General features: G+C 45.2%; 1 protein-coding gene across 1 annotated transcript in view; it reads left to right on the top strand.

Annotated features, from left to right (window-relative positions):
• BTLA (B and T lymphocyte associated) overlaps positions 1-18,159 on the top strand; it is a 99,751-nt gene that overhangs the window by 45,905 nt on the left and 35,687 nt on the right. Inside the window, exon 2 of the mRNA XM_078656765.1 lies at positions 4,412-4,759. Within this exon, the coding sequence (XP_078512891.1) occupies positions 4,412-4,759 (348 nt within the window). The remainder of the gene's footprint in view (positions 1-4,411; positions 4,760-18,159) is intronic.

The following is an 18,159-nucleotide window of genomic DNA, read 5'->3' as shown; positions in this document are numbered from 1 at the left end:
TTTGCTATTTGTTCGGCTGTCTTACAAAAAACTGAGACATGTAAATGTAATTTTTAAAAACATTTTTAAACTGCAAAGAGGTCATGAATCAAGAGTCTAAAAATCAAAACATTTCCATGGAATTACAACACAAAATGGGTTTCCTGCAATGATGTTTCATTTCTCTGTGTCGTATGGGAGGCCCTAACTTATTACATAAATGAACACATCCTTTCACAGCTTGTAAGTCAGAAGCATGGAATACATGTATTTTGGTAAAATACGTTTCATTATTCAAATAAAAAAGCCCCTTCCATTGTGCCTTGTATAAATTCACCATTTTCCCTATAAATAATTGCCTTTAAAAATAGCTAAATGTTCCTAAGAATTACAAAACCATGCCCAGCTTCTACCACTGCATACTGGTAAAACACCAGAGCCAAAACTGACTAAACTATGGGGCTTCTTTATGGGGAATTGGAGTAGGGCAGAGGTGCAAGTATTCTTACTGTACTGCCCTACGCCAATGTGAAAGGGCAGGAATGCCCAGTATATATGAAATACGGTGTAATGCTGTCTCTTACCCCTTGCACCATGGTTGCGTTGCATGCAGGATTGTTTTTGGGCCGGAAGGGGCACCTTCCTGCACAAAAACAATCCAGAGAGGCAGCACTCTGAGCCTGGGACTAGGCACAGGCACAGGGTCAGAGCTGATTTGCATATAGCCAGAGTGTGCTGGGTATGCTCAGACGTGAGTCCCAGGCTCTCCACACCACTGGAGTCAGAGCTGATTTGCATATAGCCAGTGTCTAACCCAGGGTGGTGTGGAGTGCAAAAAAACGATGGATTTAGGCCCAGATCCTTGTACTGGGGTGAATGTATGACATTGTTCTACATTCTGTCCATCAACTGTGTTTTTTGCAATTTTCACCCCGAGTGGGCTGGGTATGCTCAGACGTGAGTCCCAGGCTCTCCACACCACTGGAGTCAAGCTATCCAGGCTGAGGAAGGCTGATATCCAGAAACCGGTCCTTGGATGCTTGATTCCGGTCTGGGAAAGACATGGCTTGGTAGTTCGGACTGGACTGTTCCCATGAGGCACAGGGTCAGAGCTGATTTGCATATAGCCAGTGTCTAACCCAGGGTGGTGTGGAGTGCAAAAAAACGATGGATTTAGGCCCAGATCCTTGTACTGGGGTGAATGTATGACATTGTTCTACATTCTGTCCATCAACTGTGTTTTTTGCAATTTTCACCCCGAGTGGGCTGGGTATGCTCAGACGTGAGTCCCAGGCTCTCCACACCACTGGAGTCAAGCTATCCAGGCTGAGGAAGGCTGATATCCAGAAACCGGTCCTTGGATGCTTGATTCCGGTCTGGGAAAGACATGGCTTGGTAGTTCGGACTGGACTGTTCCCATGAGGCACAGGGTCAGAGCTGATTTGCATATAGCCAGTGTCTAACCCAGGGTGGTGTGGAGTGCAAAAAAACGATGGATTTAGGCCCAGATCCTTGTACTGGGGTGAATGTAGGACATTGTTCTACATTCTGTCCATCAACTGTGTTTTTTGCAATTTTCACCCCGAGTGGGCTGGGTATGCTCAGACGTGAGTCCCAGGCTCTCCACACCACTGGAATCAAGCTATCCAGGCTGATGAAGGCTGATAGCCAGAAACCGGTCCTTGGATGCTTGATTCCGGTCTGGGAAAGACATGGCTTGGTAGTTCGGAAATGGACTGTTCCCATGAGGCACAGGGTCAGAGCTGATTTGCATATAGCCAGTGTCTAACCCAGGGTGGTGTGGAGTGCAAAAAAACGATGGATTTAGGCCCAGATCCTTGTACTGGGGTGAATGTATGACATTGTTCTACATTCTGTCCATCAACTGTGTTTTTTACAATTTTCACCCCGAGTTGGCAGGGTATGCTCAGACGTGAGTCCCAGGCTCTCCACACCACTGGAGTCAAGCTATCCAGGCTGATGAAGGCTGATAGCCAGAAACCGGTCCTTGGATGCTTGATTCCGGGCAGGGAAAGACATGGCTTGGTAGTTCGGACTGGACTGTTCCCATGAGGCACAGGGTCAGAGCTGATTTGCATATAGCCAGTGTCTAACCCAGGGTGGTGTGGAGTGCAAAAAAACAATGGATTTAGGCCCAGATCCTTGTACTGGGGTGAATGTATGACATTGTTCTACATTCTGTCCATCAACTGTGTTTTTTGCAATTTTCACCCCGAGTGTGCTGGGTATGCTCAGACGTGAGTCCCAGGCTCTCCACACCACTGGAGTCAAGCTATCCAGGCTGATGAAGGCTGATAGCCAGAAACCGGTCCTTGGATGCTTGATTCCGGTCTGGGAAAGACATGGCTTGGTAGTTCGGACTAGACTGTTCCCATGAGGCACAGGGTCAGAGCTGATTTGCATATAGCCAGTGTCTAACCCAGGGTGGTGTGGAGTGCAAAAAAACGATGGATTTAGGCCCAGATCCTTGTACTGGGGTGAATGTATGACATTGTTCTACATTCTGTCCATCAACTGTGTTTTTTGCAATTTTCACCCCGAGTGGGCTGGGTATGCTCAGACGTGAGTCCCAGGCTCTCCGCACCACTGGAGTCAAGCTATCCAGGCTGATGAAGGCTGATAGCCAGAAACCGGTCCTTGGATGCTTGATTCCGGTCTGGGAAAGACATGGCTTGGTAGTTCGGACTGGACTGTTCCCGTGGGAGAGGTGTGGCGCCGCGGCCAGGGCGACTGACGCTGGAATCTGGGGATCAGGGTTCGATCCCCGGCTACGGCGGCAGGTTAGCCCAGCACCATGTGACTCTGGGCAATAGCTCGCTTAATCTTCCCGACGGCCCCCAGCGCCTAGAGACCCTTACGGGTGATTGTGCGCTTTACAAATGTGGATTATTATTATTATTATTCCCATGAGGCACAGGGTCAGAGCAGATTTGCATATAGCCAGTGTCTAGCCCAGGGTGGTGTGGAGTGCAAAAAAACGATGGATTTAGGCCCAGATCCTTGTACTGGGGTGAATGTATGACATTGTTCTACATTCTGTTCATCAACTGTGTTTTTTGCAAAGGGGATGAAGAGCATGAGGTAACTCATAGTAAAATCATTGGTTCACCCTGGAGACTCTTTGAGCTCTTCCGTTTGTGATCTCATGCCCCAGATGATACCATTGCAGAACACACATTGACAATGTCAATAGGTGTCGGGTTGGTTACCAACCTTTTGCCTTTCCCAATGTTGGTTTGTGTTTCTTTGATCACAGTTCTTGTAAACCCTTATTGTTGAGCGAGCTGCCAGACCTTTGGCAATATAAACAAAAATGGCTAAAATCTGATTTTTCTATTCTCGTGAAGCACACATTGCCATATTAGTCCCTGGCACTGAAGGGAACTATATTGGGTGTGGATTTGCTCCTTGCGAATGAGCAGAATGCTGTCATTCACAGTGAATATATCCAATAGCTGAAGTAAGCTGACCCACTGCCCCATGCTTATATGTTGTAGTGGGTGGTAGAGAAATGTAAATGACACAACAACAGACCACTGGCTGGAGGGCTGGCTTAAAGCCCCCATAAGTAAGTATATTGTATATCATTTTAGGATGTATGACGTTACAACGCATACTTTTACAACGCCTACCTTTACATCGCAAGTTTTACAACGCATACCATTACAACGCATAATGCTTTTGGGCGCTGGATAGTGAATAGTTTAATTTACTATTCCAACTCCAGTCCCCGTGGATAGTAGGGAAGGTGTTGGATAGTACATTAAACCTATTCCCTATCCGAGAGCGCCCCCAAGCGATATGCGTTGTAATAGTTTGCGTTGTAAAAGTTTCGTTGTAATGGTAGTTCGTTGTAAAAGTTTCGTTGTAAAGGTTGTTCACCATCATTTTAGTATAATTAAAATGTCTTGGCTAACACCAGACCTAAAAGAGGGTTCATGGCATATGCTTCTCACACTTGGAGGTGAGGGGGGGCACCTGGCCCTCACAAAAGACATACATATGTGGGCCTCAAGGTTCTACACTTAGATTAGCATGGTCCTCAACCCTTGTCATACTTTTTAGAAGATAAACTCCCTCTATTCATCGATGTTGTACAAAATAGTTTAGGGCAAAACTGTCATGCAGCACACATCACACTGTACAGCAAAGTGTCATGCCATACACATAGTTAAGTATCACAGATATACAATGAAGAACAACAGGACAGTGCTTGTTGATAGGCTTATCTAACTGTGATGATAATGTCAGATCTCATGACAGAGTGTGGTTATGAGTTTGCCCCATCCTAGGAGTACTTCTGATTACATTGGATAGGAAGACCATGGCTGTGTGATCTAACAGGAGACCACATACGACTGCAGATTCTCATTTATTTTTGTTGTCATGTGTCTTTTCTCTCTCTATCCAGGAGATGACACTTCCTGTGATGTAGACGTTATCGTTGGGAAAAAAACTCGCTATGAGGTCGCAGCAGGCAGGTCACAAACGTTACACTGCCCAGTGAAGTATTGTGGTAGCAGCATGCCTAAGGCAACTTGGTGCAAATTTAATGGAAGTGAATGTATACCTGTTCAACACCTGCAAAGCAGAATATCTACTGAATGGACAACAGGGACACAGACATTCGTCGCTGGTGACTTTATCCTAAGCATTAAGTTAGTTGAGCTAAACGACACTGGAATGTATCGCTGTAAGGCTGAGGCTCTGAGTGGCCAAAACAGTGTGAGCAACAAAATACATCTTATTGTGATAGCTGGTGAGTACCAAAATCCACTTTTACTTTTCTATAGTAGAAACAGAATTCTGGCTAATTCATGATACTAAGACATGATACTTGTAAACTTTTTCAGTGAGAGGGTATTGTTGCATGATCATAGAGTGTTCTTAGCAAGACCTTATTATCTGTAATAGGGTACAGAGATATTTTAAGGCATGGGCAAAGTAGACAATTGTCAAGGACCCTACCTTCCAAAGGCCCCCATGGGAAACTGAACTTTCTCTCATGGACCTCTGTCTATTCTCTCTATCTAAATCACTCTCCTTCTCTGCCTCCCTCTGACTCTGTCTCTCTGTTCCCTTTGTCACCTTAAGGATTTTTCGGGTCCCGGGTAAGACATATTTCAGCTGTTTTTGTATGACTCTTAGGGCCAGATGTATGTAGATAGCATTTTGCGATTCCCTAATTACGAATAAAAAGTATTCGCAATTAGGAAATCGCAAAATACAATGTAAGAAGGTGTACAGTACACCTTTTGCGATTCCTAGGGGTCCCAAATGACCTACCTCATGAATATTAATGAGGTAGGTTGCGATTTGCGACCCCCTAGGAATCGCAAAAATCATGGGGATGGTGGCCTGCTGAGATCAGCAGACCAGCATGTCCGTGATTGCTTTTCAATAAAGCAATCTTTTTTTAGTTGTAAAGCAGCCCATTTTCCTTAAATGTTCCCAAATTGGCCCAAAAAGGAAGATGAGACTTCCAAAGTATCCCTAAGTATGATGGCGTTCCACCTCTTGTCTTATCTCCACCCTGGTTAGCACACAATATCTGGTAGTCTGGAGAGATGGCCATGGCAAGATGCGGATTGGAGCCTTCCTTGAGCCAGGTTTCGGTGAGAAATATGAAATCTCATGTGTTATCAGATAGTAAGAGCAGTATATCAGAGGAGTGCTTGGGGAGGGGCCTGCAATTATTGAAGCAGGCATTATAGCAGACCACTCTGGATGGTACCAGGGAGACGAGGGGAAGACATGGCTTGGCAGTTCGGGCTGGACTGTTCCCATGAGGCACATGGTCAGACTGATTTGCATATGGCCATGTCTGAACTGGGGTGGCGGAGTGAGCTAAAGAATGATGATGAATCAAACCCAGATCAGTTGATTGGGGCTGAGTTCTTGCATTGTTCAACACTTCGTTCATCATCCCCTTTGGTTTTGCTTTGTTCGCCCTAAGTTGGCAGGGTATGCCCAGACATGGGTCCCGTGCTCCCTTTGCCACTGGATTCAAGCTAGCATGGCTGATGACGGCTGATTAGCCAGAAATCAGTCCCAGGATGCTTGTTTCCGGTCCAGGGAAAACATGGCTTGGCAGTTCGGGCTGGACTGTTCCCATGAGGCACAGGGTCAGACTGATTTGAATATGGCCATGTCTGAACTGGGGTGGCGGGTTGAGCTAAAGAATGATGATAGATTAAACCCAGATCGGTTGACTGGGGGTGAGTGCTTGCATTGTTCAACACTCCATCCATCATCCCCTTTGGTTTTGCAATTAATGAGGCAGGCAATATAGCAGACCACTCTGGGTGGTACCACGGAGACGAGGGTATGATGTCCCAGGGCATAGCTTGAGCATCCCAAGTTGTCTTACATTACATTACATTTGTAAAGCGCGCTACATACCCGTGAGGGTCTCAAGGCACTGGGGGGCAGGGGGGGGGGGGGAAGGGGGGCTGCTACTGATCGAAAAGCCAGGTCTTGAGAAGTCTTCTGAAGGCCAGAAGGTCCTGGGTCTGTCGTAGGCTGGTAGGGAGAATGTTCCAGGTCTTGGTGGCGAGGTAGGAGAAGGATCTACCGCTGGCGGTGGTTTTCCGGAAGCGTGGAACCGTGGCGAGGGCGAGGTTGGCAGAGCGGAGGCTGCGGGTGGGGGTGTAGAAGCTGAGTCGGTCGTTGAGGTATGCTGGTCCGGCGTTGTGTAGGGCTTTGTGTGCGTGGATGAGGAGTTTGAAGGTGATCCTGTCGTTGACGGGGAGCCAATGTAGGCGTCTCAGGTGGGGTGTGATGTGGCTGCGTCGGGGGACGTCGAGGATCAGACGTGCCGAGGCGTTCTGGATACGTTGCAGCCGTCTCAGGAGCTTGGTTGTTGTTCCTGCGTAGAGGGCATTCCCGTAGTCCAGCCTGCTGGTGAGAAGGGCCTGGGTGACGGTTTTTCTCGTGTCGGAGAGGATCCATTTGTAGATCCTGCGGAGCATTCGGAGGACGTTGAAGCAGGAAGCGGAGACGGCGTTGACCTGCTCGGTCATGGAGAGGGCGGAGTCGAGGATGACCCCCAGGTTGCGTGCGTGGTCGGTGGGTTCTGGGGCTGTTCCTTGCGATGTTGGCCACCAGGAGTCATCCCAGGCTGAGGGGGTGGGGCGGAGGATGAGGACCTCCGTTTTGTCTGAATTCAGCTTCAGCCTGCTGTCCTTCATCCATTCGGCGACGGCCTTCATACCTCTGTGGAGGTTGGCTTTGGCGGTGTGGGGGTCTTCGGTGAGGGACATGATCAGCTGGGTATCGTCGGCGTAGGACATGATGTTGAGGTTGTGTTGTCGTGCGACGTGGGCGAGTGGTGCCATGTAGATATTGAACAGCGTTGGGCTGAGGGATGATCCCTGTGGAACGCCACCGATGATTTCGGTGGTCTTGGAGCGGAAGGGCGGGAGGCGGACGCTCTGGGTTCTGCCGGAGAGGAAAAATGTGGTTCAGGCCAGAGCCTTCTCTTGGATTCCGGCGTCATAGAGGCGTGCTGTTAGGGTGCGGTGGCAGACCGTGTCGAAGGCTGCTGATAGGTCCAGCAGGATGAGGGCGGCCGTTTCTCCTTTGTCCATAAGGATCCTGATGTCGTCGGTGGCGGCGATGAGGGCGGTCTCGGTGCTGTGCTTGCTGCGGAAGCCGGACTGGGATGGGTCTAGGATGTTGTTGTCTTCGAGGTAGCGGGTCAGCTGTTTGTTGATGATCTTCTCCGTGACTTTCGCCGGGAAAGGGAGCAGGGAGATGGGCCGGAAGTTCTTGAGGTCGTTGGGATCCGCTTTGGGTTTCTTCAGTAGGGCGCTGATCTCGGCGTGTTTCCAGTTCTCTGGGAAGGTTGCTGTCTCGAAGGAGATGTTGATTGTTTTCCGGGTATGGGGTGCGATGGCTGTGCTGACTTTGTTGAAAACGTGGTGAGGGCATGGGTCAGATGGAGATCCAAAGTGGATGGAGTTCATGGTCTTGATGGTGTCTTCGTCGCTGAAGTTGGACCAGGCGATCAGGCGACTGGTGCGGGTGGTGGTTGCAGGGGTGGTGGTCTCGGCGGTGGATGTGGGGGTGGCGGTGTTGAAGCTGTCGTGGATGTTGGTGATCTTGCGGTGAAAGAAGGTTTCCAGTGAGTTGCACAGGTCTTGTGATGGTGGATTGTCGTTGGTGATGGAGCTTTGAATTAAAACCACAGGACATGCACACAAAGTCTAAGGTAATCTCAGTGCAAGGATTATACGGCATGGCTAAATGGCACGGGCCACAATTTAAGGAGAAGAGTACTTCTCTAGAGGGAGGGCGGACCTGAGTAATAGAGAAATGGGCAGCATGTCTGCCGCTGCATGAAATCCGGGCACAGGTGAGCTTGCCTTGGCGCTCCATCGACACACCCACTTTGCATCCACATCATGGCTCTCTTAAAATAGGTGATTGTGAGCTGGTCTACTGACAATAGACTGCTCATCAATCAAGATGGTGACAGAAATGGCCACGGGAAGCGGAGTAGAAATGGCATTCCGCTCTAAGTGAAATCAAGTGTAATGCCCCCAAAAGAAGATCAAAGTAATGCTCCCAACTGAAGTGCACTGTGCAAAAGAGAATAAATGGTCATGCGGGAGAAAAAATATTAAATTAGCACCAATTTCCTGGCAAATTCCCCCCAAACATTTTAGCAGCACCTTTACTTTAAAATATATCTAAGCAATCAAACATTTAGCAGCACCTTTACTTTAAAATATATCCAAGCAATCAAACATAAAAATAGTTTTAAAATCAGGCAACCGATTAAGCGTAAGCAAATTAAAATATGACCAGCTGTTTTCGGAGCCCGTTGCGCGTCCACAGCAATGTTCTCCTTAAATAAGTGATTGGTAGCTGGTCTAATGAGACTAGAACGCTCACCAATCAAAACAATCAGAAATTACTCCTGGAGACAGAGTAAAAATGCGCTCCTCTCCGAGGTGAAATCAAGTATAATTCAGGGTCCGATTGAGGGTAAGCAAATTAAAATATGACCAGCTGTTCTCGGTGCCAGCTGCAATAAAAGACTGAGGAGAAATTAGGGGATTATGTTGGACCTGGCCCTCTCTGCAAGGCACCTCTAAACCTTATGCCTTCAACCCTCCTGTTTTCTGAACTAGTTTTTGTTGGCTTTTAGGGCTCTATGCAACTTACCACTGCTAACCACTGCTAAAATGCTTGTGCTCTCTCTCCTCTAAACATGGAAGAATTGGCTTATACCCAAATGGCTTATTTAATTTACTTGTAAGACCCTGGTATAGTAACATTAACTGTGCCCAGGGTCTGAAAATTAAAAGCTACAAGTGGGCCTGCAGCACTGATTGTGCCATCCACTGAAGTAGCACTTTAACCATATCTCTGGCCTGCCATTGTAGCCTGTGTATGTGCAGTTTTATACTGCCATTTCGACTTGGCCAAATAACACCTTTGCCAGGCCAAAATGTTCCTCTGAAATACATATAGGTCACCCCTACTGTAGGCCATGGACAGTCCAGAGGGCAGGGTATTGTGTGTTTAAAAAGTTGGACATGTACTTTTAAGTTTCACATGTCCTAGCAGTGAGAAACCCCTACATTTGTTTCTCTATACTGCAAGGCCTTCATCTCCCATAGGATAACATTGATGTTACGTTATTACATTTTACAAGTGTAATTTCCAAATGTGACCAATTAACCATTTAATGTTTGGTGTCTCTGGAATTGGAATTCAAAAACCTAACTTATGGTGAAGTTGGATTTTAAATTACAACTTCAAAAATGCCAGGTGTAGATATTTGGCATTTTTTTTGCCTTAGGGGTGCCTGCCCCTGTCTCTGGGTCACAAGACTTGGCGTAGTTGGCAGTTGGGATTTATGTATTCCTCCTAGACAGCAGCACAAAATGGGGTGCTGAGGTTTGACTGGGAGGGATAACCCCTGCAGGATGGGAGGAAGGAGCTGGGCCCAGCCCCACTTACACTTGAATAGGCTAGGTCCTGCCTCCCCATAAAGGGCTGCAAACCCTCTTTAAGAAACAATTAAAAGGGGGGGTTTTATAGATTCAGATCACTCGGGCGCACTACCTCAGTTAAACGTTACAAGGTATAGAGTGACAGGTTAGTGTGTAGTGCGTGAAGAGCAGGCGGAAAAACACCCTTAACCGTCTAAGTAGTCAAGGGACTAAACAATTATATACAGTTAAGCTCTCGCTACTACAGTACAGTATCACATAAACAGTACAGTGACTGATGAGTATTCAAAGAGACAGAAGCAGATTCTTTGTTGTGTTCTTGGTCACAGCAAGACGTAGGTTTATTCTCTCCAGACTTGAGGAATGTCAAACAAAGCCAGCCGACACGTGTTTCGTCGTGTACAGTTGAGTCAACACGACTCTTCAGGGCTGATGATACAAGAATAACATATGTAAACTCAGTAAAGCGTCTTGTAGTAGTGACATCCTGCATATGGTGACTAAAAGTGCAGCCAACATGCAGTTGTACAGTGCGTTTGGGTTCGCACCCAGTGGTAGTGTATGGTGGTGATGCTACAGAACTGAGAGGTGTGTCACCCCAAGGCTGTGGGTGATTACCCTTGGGTGGCGGTGCACAGACGTGAGGTCTTGTGACATAAAGCTCGGGTGTGTGGTCTCTCTTAACACAAACACGGCGATCTTGCACTCCGAAGGTACGTGCGGTAGTGAGTCATCCAATTGAGAATTTATTTAATATGGTGAACTATTGTGTGGGGGTGTTGGTGAGGGACTGTAACGGTAACGTGACATGGCTTGGAAACGGTGTGACTCCATGATCTTATCGCTTACTCCTATACTAACTATTTTTTGACGCGCCCCCTTTTCTTAATTAATTTACTGTCTGACGGCTTCATTTTCACCTCTTTATCCTTAAGGAGAGGAACTATTATCAGTCGGTATTTATCTCCTTGTACTTTTTCCATTTGTAAATGACCTGTTTTTTCATTCCTCGCACAACTTGACATTTTTATTACCCACGAGTACTAACCAACTATTCCTGCGACCGTCTTCTTTAAAAACCCTAAACATACCCTTCATGCAGATTTCATATACTGTGGGTTCCTCTATGAAACCTCATTCTTATGAAGCATATGAGACGATTACCTCATAAAACTGCTTAATTTACGATGTACTTTCGCCATTTAAAGATGGCGCACCATTTGCCTGGACTCCACCTTTCGTATGGACATCGTCGATGTCCATTTTCTGATAAAGAGAACCCTCCCATATGGTCACGTGTCCGTACTGTGAGACGGCGACCGGGAACCACAGGAGGAGGGATACCTGAACTCGGGTAAGCGGGAACTTAGGACATACCACTAGGTTTTTTTCCCTCCTTCATAAATGTACATTAGAAGCCCTTATATCCGGGCTTTCCTAGAGCTAATTCGGGGACTTGCCTTTTCTTTTACAGCGCATTGCCACTAGAGAAACGCACCCGTTTCCAGCGAGCCTTTGTATTAGACGGATCCCCTCCCGGTTACTTCCTGACACACACCAGTAGTCAGGTATTCCATTAATTTAAGTCTTCAAAACGAGATGTGATTTGGTTCTTTTAAGCACTGCGCTACACCGCGCTTTCAGCTGTCAGAACTGATGTGACTTTTCCTTTTCCTTTTCTAATTGTATTGTCCCTTTGTTTTTTCTAAATAGAGTGCTTAATTCGAGAATTTTTTGGCAATCAATAAGGCAGACCGCCTGGCCATTTTACTTTCTACGTGACTATCGTCATAGAACTTACTTTTTCCAAATAGTCACATTGGACCAAACAGTGGTAAGATTATCGCTTCCGCTGTCCGCCATCTATTTTACTGAATAGATGCTATCCCCCTTTTGGTATGTTTTTCCTTAATGATCCCTTTATGTTTTCTCTTTTAGTCTCTCTCCTATGTAAACGTCCAACACAAGGATACTAGTCCGAACCTCGGGTCATATCACTACGACTGAACTGAGCCCGAAGGTAAACAAGCCATTATGTAGAGAGAGACTATAAAATTCTATTAAAAAATTGAATACGTCTATTTGCGCGGTAACGGATATTTTTTGCTTGCTTTTATACCTCATGGAGTCACACCGTTTCCAAGCCATGTCACGTTACCGTTACAGTCCCTCACCAACACCCCCACACAATAGTTCACCATATTAAATAAATTCTCAATTGGATGACTCACTACCGCACGTACCTTCGGAGTGCAAGATCGCCGTGTTTGTGTTAAGAGAGACCACACACCCGAGCTTTATGTCACAAGACCTCACGTCTGTGCACCGCCACCCAAGGGTAATCACCCACAGCCTTGGGGTGACACACCTCTCAGTTCTGTAGCATCACCACCATACACTACCACTGGGTGCAAACCCAAACGCACTGTACAACTGCATGTTGGCTGCACTTTTAGTCACCATATGCAGGATGTCACTACTACAAGACGCTTTACTGAGTTTACATATGTTATTCTTGTATCATCAGCCCTGAAGAGTCGTGTTGACTCAACTGTACACGACGAAACACGTGTCGGCTGGCTTTGTTTGACATTCCTCAAGTCTGGAGAGAATAAACCTACGTCTTGCTGTGACCAAGAACACAACAAAGAATCTGCTTCTGTCTCTTTGAATACTCATCAGTCACTGTACTGTTTATGTGATACTGTACTGTAGTAGCGAGAGCTTAACTGTATGCAAACCCTCTTTAGTTAGTCTGGAGCCGGGGCAGGAAGGCAGGGCATCTGTGCACTTTAAAGGCAAGCCTATAGTAGCTCCCCTCCAGTTCAAAGGCGCACAACTGCATATAAATACTGGACCTCTGCCATCAACTCTTCAGTACACTTCCTTTTGGACCTAGGGATACGTTGCCAGGAAGAAGGACTGCTGTGCTGCTGAAAGGAATGTCACTCTTCTGGACTGCTAATCTGAAGGAACTTCTGCCCTGCTGGGCTTACCTGCTGCTCTCTTGCCTGGAGAGTAAGAACTGGATTTGCATCTTCATTTTAAACCCAGGACACCAAAGTATCTCCAAAGGCTAGTCTGCTGGCCTCCTGATCTAAGCCTCAGGGACATAAAAGGCTCCCCAACATCCTACAATAGTCCCTGGACCCAGGTCAAGTGAGTTCTGACCCCCACGTTGTACCCACTCAGGTCCTTGCCCTTTGTTGCAGTTCAGTGAGCTGAAATTAAGCTTCTGGGCTCTTCGCAACCGCGAACGGGCCTTATCACACAGAGTCCTCGCCATTCACACCACGATTCAGTGTGTGACGCTCCGTCTTCCTTACTCTTTGCACTCCAGCACCGACCACTGCGGGCACCGCCAACGCGAACCTCCATCAACGCCCATCTGCGACACCTGGCCTGTTCTTCACGTTGCACCAGCAACCTCCTGCAACCCTCTCCCCCTGAACCTGCAGCTCACTGCTTTTTTGGAAAGTTCCAATTCCCTCCACATATTCCAATCAGGCTTTAGGCCTAATCATTCTACTGAGCTGGCCTTCCTTGAGATCACAGAGACCATTAAAATGACCTTTGACACTGGGAATGATGCGGTATTGATGCTAATGGACCTCTCTGCAGTATTCAATACTATTGCACATAACATTCCTCTTCAGCGAATTCAAGATGTAGGGGTCTCCCATAGAGCCCTATCGTAGCTTAGATAATTTCTAACTGATAGCAGATAAATGGTTGTCCTTTGAGAATTTTACTATGAAGAAAAACTGATTACTAGGGGTGTATCACTGGGATCATCCCTTAGCCCTGCTCTTTTTAATATCTATATTGTACCTCTTATTTCTCTAATTGACTCCTACGGAATTGCAACTACGTCCTACGCAGATGACAACCGGTTGATCTTTTCTCTTTAGGGGTCAACTGTCCCAGAATTTAATTTTCAAAAATGTCACTCTAACGTGATTTCATGGATGAAAAACAATTATCTTAAATACAGTTCTGAGAAAACTAATATTCTCTTCTTTGGAGAATTTAATCTCTTGTCTCCTATACACCGGTGGCCAAACTTAGTCCGCTCTCCACCAAATACGGTTAAAGTAGCCAAGATTTTTGGGGTTAAATTTGACACCGACTTATCTTTTCAACGTCACGCTGCGGCAGTAGCTGGGAAGTATTTCATCATTGTTAAATGCCTTAAGAAATGTCTTTATTTTCTTCCCCTTAATGCCAGGAAGACTGTAGCGTTTGCAATTTTTACGTTGAGATTAGATTATTGTAACAGCTTGTATGTGTGTACAAAACAGTCATTACACAAACGTCAGATGGTCCAAGATGCAGCAGACAGAATGGTGGTACAGCTCCCTGAACGGAGCTCAGCATCAGCCACATTAAAAAGACTTCACTGGCTATGGGAAACATCCTTTACCCCGCAAGCAGAACCAAGAACTACCTATACTCTGTGGTCACTACCCCAATTGTGGTGTTACCATGAATTCCTTTACCACATAAGCCATTACAATGACTTGCTTTAGGGGACTCCTTGTTGAACTTGTGTTAGATGTTAAATCCAACACCATCCCTACTGATACACTGACTGGAGTTGGAATAGTAATTTATACTATTCCAAAGTTCAGCTCCCCCCTAAGGCAAGTCGTTGTAACGACTTGTGTGGTAAAGGTGTGCATGGAACCATTGCAGTCAGGGTACTTACTGCAGAGTGAAGGCATGTGTTGAAAATGCATGCTAGGTTCCGTCATACATCCACTGGCTACCTGTACATGAAGGAATTTTGTTTAAGACAATGCTGCTAGTCTTTATAGCCTTTGATGCCACGGACCCCGAATATCTAATTGCCAGATTCAGCCACTACAGGACACTGAGATCCTCTAATGCAAATCTCCTGAAGCTCCCCTTCTTTTCCAGATTAAAAATGCAAGATGGAAAATCCCTCATGGTGATAAGCACCAAGGCATGGAATCAGTTGCCAATGCATCTCCGATTTATAAACACGTAAGATTCTTTTGAAAAAGATTCTGAAGATGTGGCTTTTCAAGCCTCTGGCACACTTTGTCATTCCCTCATTTAAACTGCCCCATTTAGGCTATGGAAAAGGTTTACATTGCTGTTTAGTATCAGCGGCAGAATGCTAATTTGTTGGGTAAAATTTCACTTTAACAAATGCCCATTCATTCTTCACAGACCCCTCCAACGTGAACAGGACTCTTGGCAAGGTAAACCTCAATAGGCCTAACCTGGTGACTGTATTCGAACTGCGCTCCATCGCGGTCTGCCTGAAAGCTTAACTTTGACCTAGCCCAGTGCGACTAGATATACCCAGTTGGTGCTTTGTGCTTTATGGCGCTATTTTCATCTAAAACATTTTTAAATTCCTATACCGATTCTACTGATTGGATTTTTGTCTTTTTGGTTTTGTTTCATTTATGAACTTTTGCTCTATTTTTCCAATTTCTAAATACTTTTTGTGTGGTGTTTTTAACTTTGTTACTATCTGAAGTGTTGCACAAATACTTTGCATGTTGCATCTAAGTTAACCCTGACTGCCTCGTGCCAAGCTAGCAGAGGGTTGAGCACAGGTTAATTTGGGGTTTGCTTGTGCCTTACCTTGACAAGGGTTGTGGTTGCTGCTTGAACAGGGTTCCCACCCGAGTCAACCAACAACCCAATTTCTCACAGCATGCCTACTCATAGCATTTAATGTTTTTTGACATTTTTCTGGTATTCCACAAATAAAGACACTATAAGCACATACTCAGCTTGAGTCAAATATTTTTATCAAGTTTGCAATGGAACAAAAGCCCTTATCTTCTCTTTGCTGGGGCGCAAATACAGCAGCTCCATTTCTAAAGGGACCAGCGACCCACAGGCATGGCTTGGAGTGTTACAGTGGAGGAGGTCAGTGTGACCAGGCGTCTCAGCACAATATACCCAATACATGTTAAGCATTATAATACAATCACCCAGGACAAGGCGCTAAATCTCACATATGGTGCTCGCATCCAACCCTAAACTGTGACGAATGGGAAAGGGTGAGGTCTATACCTGTGAATGGTGGCCGCCTGGTCTCACGCAGGGGTGCAGCCTGCACAAAAAGACCTGAACCCGAACACAACCTCTCTGACTCAATCATGGGGCAATCATTTTCCATGTTAATAGGACTTTGTCAGACATTGCTATACCAGGAACAATACGACCCTACAGGCTAAAGAAGTCTAGAGTGTAGGCTGCTGGGTCTCCAGTATTTGAAACAGTAGAGTGCAGTGACGGGATTCATATGCCCTATTGTTAGATTATTTAATTGTAATAGGAAAAGTAGAGGTTTCTACATTTATCCCTAATGACAGAATGCGCATTCATTAGCTTCAAGGGAAGTTAAATCATTGTGTGACCAGAATAGATAAAAAATGTTTTTTAAAAAACAGATAAAATGAGTTATTAAAACATGAAAAAAAGTAAAAACAGCCCTACAATGTTGCACGTTTTCCTTTTTGTTAATAAATCATTTTGCATCAAGTCTATCTTTATGCTGCAAATGTTAGTAACACTTATTTTCTTTAAAAAAAAATAATACATAACAGTTTTTAAAGCCAAAGAAACTTAAACACTACTTGCACTAGGTTTTAAGACATTTTTAACAATACCTGCCTAGTGTGTTTTCCGGTACTGTATCAGAATCAGGTACAGGTGCACGAAGCTTTGCTTCATAACATCTATTCGCGGTTTCGCGCTCATTCTGTGAAAAGGATTTCCGGATCCTGCAAGTGCGTGCCTGGGGTTGAATGCCGAAGACGGGGGCAGGATGCATCAGTGCAGCACAGAATGAGCGATAGCGTGAATGTTTCATGCAACTAGTTACTGCAGATCAGTTATAAAATGCACCAAGACTAAAATAACACTGGCAGCTCACACTATTGTAAGGTGAGAATATGTAAGAATGAGATTGAAAGATAAAATATGAGGAAAACGAGCAAAGCGTAAATGAGGAAGGTGCATATTAAAGAAAACGTAATAGCAGCAGCACTGTCTCACGAGACTGATATATAAAGGAAAAAAGTTAACTCCTATGAGAAACTGTGTAACAACAAAGGAGCACTGCTTGTATTTTTCAAGAAGCAGAAGAAAGTTGTAGGAACATGTAAAGAGCTGATTCGCAATGCTTATATGAATCAGAACCACTAAATTAGTGGCACTATAATTATTAGCTTCATTGTGCCATCACAAACGGTTCAATATTTTGCAAATCCATCCTGTCCCGACCCAAAGGGGACGAAGTTCAAGGCCTGACCACCTTTGAACAGTAACACAAGTAAAAAGCAAACATGCTTCTGCTTTATTAAGATTTGTTAGTCCTGTCTGAGGGCAGAGGCAAGATGCCTTTTGTATGGTAGGTCGAAGATGTTCTGCAGATACGCAGGCGGTCTACAATGCTGAAGTTGTGGACCAGGGGTCTCCAACCTTTTCTGTAGTAAAAGCTACTCGTGTTCAGTTTAAATCATCCCAAGCTAATAATATTTATTGAGTTTTAATACTGACCACACCATAGAAGATTGTATTAGGGCCCACCATATGCAAGATTACTAACAGTAACCACCTCATTGCAACAGGCAAGGTTCCCAGAAGTAATGTAAAAATTGCTTTCTCAATGTAGAATGCCTCTACATGGGTAATATGCAAACCTACAATGCCCCTGGCGCTAAGTTAATATTAGTAATGCGTCTTCTCAAAGACCAGCTCAGGAGTTCTGAAAATACACACATTTTTGTCTCAGATACAGACTTTTCAATGTTGGTACAGATATTTGTATTCAAACAATCAAACGCTTCTAACTTATTAGGCTGTGCTTCTCACAGGAGGATACTTATGGCTAGATGATAAACTACTCTTTGTTTTTTGTTTTTTTCTTCTTTTTTTTAATGTTTTCTTTTCAAAATGTGCAAAGTATACAGAGTTTAACATAGTGGTTTCCCCCCCCCCTTTCTTGCATAAAAAATAGAGATAAAGTTCACAATGTTGATCAGGAACATTAAAGTGTACACGAAGAAAAAGAAAAGAAAAAAACAAACATCTTAAGGGAGTGTAGAACTTAGAGGAAAGAGCGAGTAATGAGACAAAAAGGGAAAAGTGAGGAGAAAGAGTAGTTAGGTAAAATAGTTAATCAGAGCGTTCAAGCCACGTGGTG

The sequence above is a fragment of the Lissotriton helveticus genome, chromosome 8 (assembly GCF_964261635.1).
Source record: "Lissotriton helveticus chromosome 8, aLisHel1.1, whole genome shotgun sequence".
In the NCBI taxonomy this organism is placed as follows: Eukaryota; Metazoa; Chordata; class Amphibia; order Caudata; family Salamandridae; genus Lissotriton; species Lissotriton helveticus.
The sequence above is the reverse complement of the archived record's forward strand: the minus strand, read 5'-3'. Positions and strand labels throughout refer to the sequence as shown.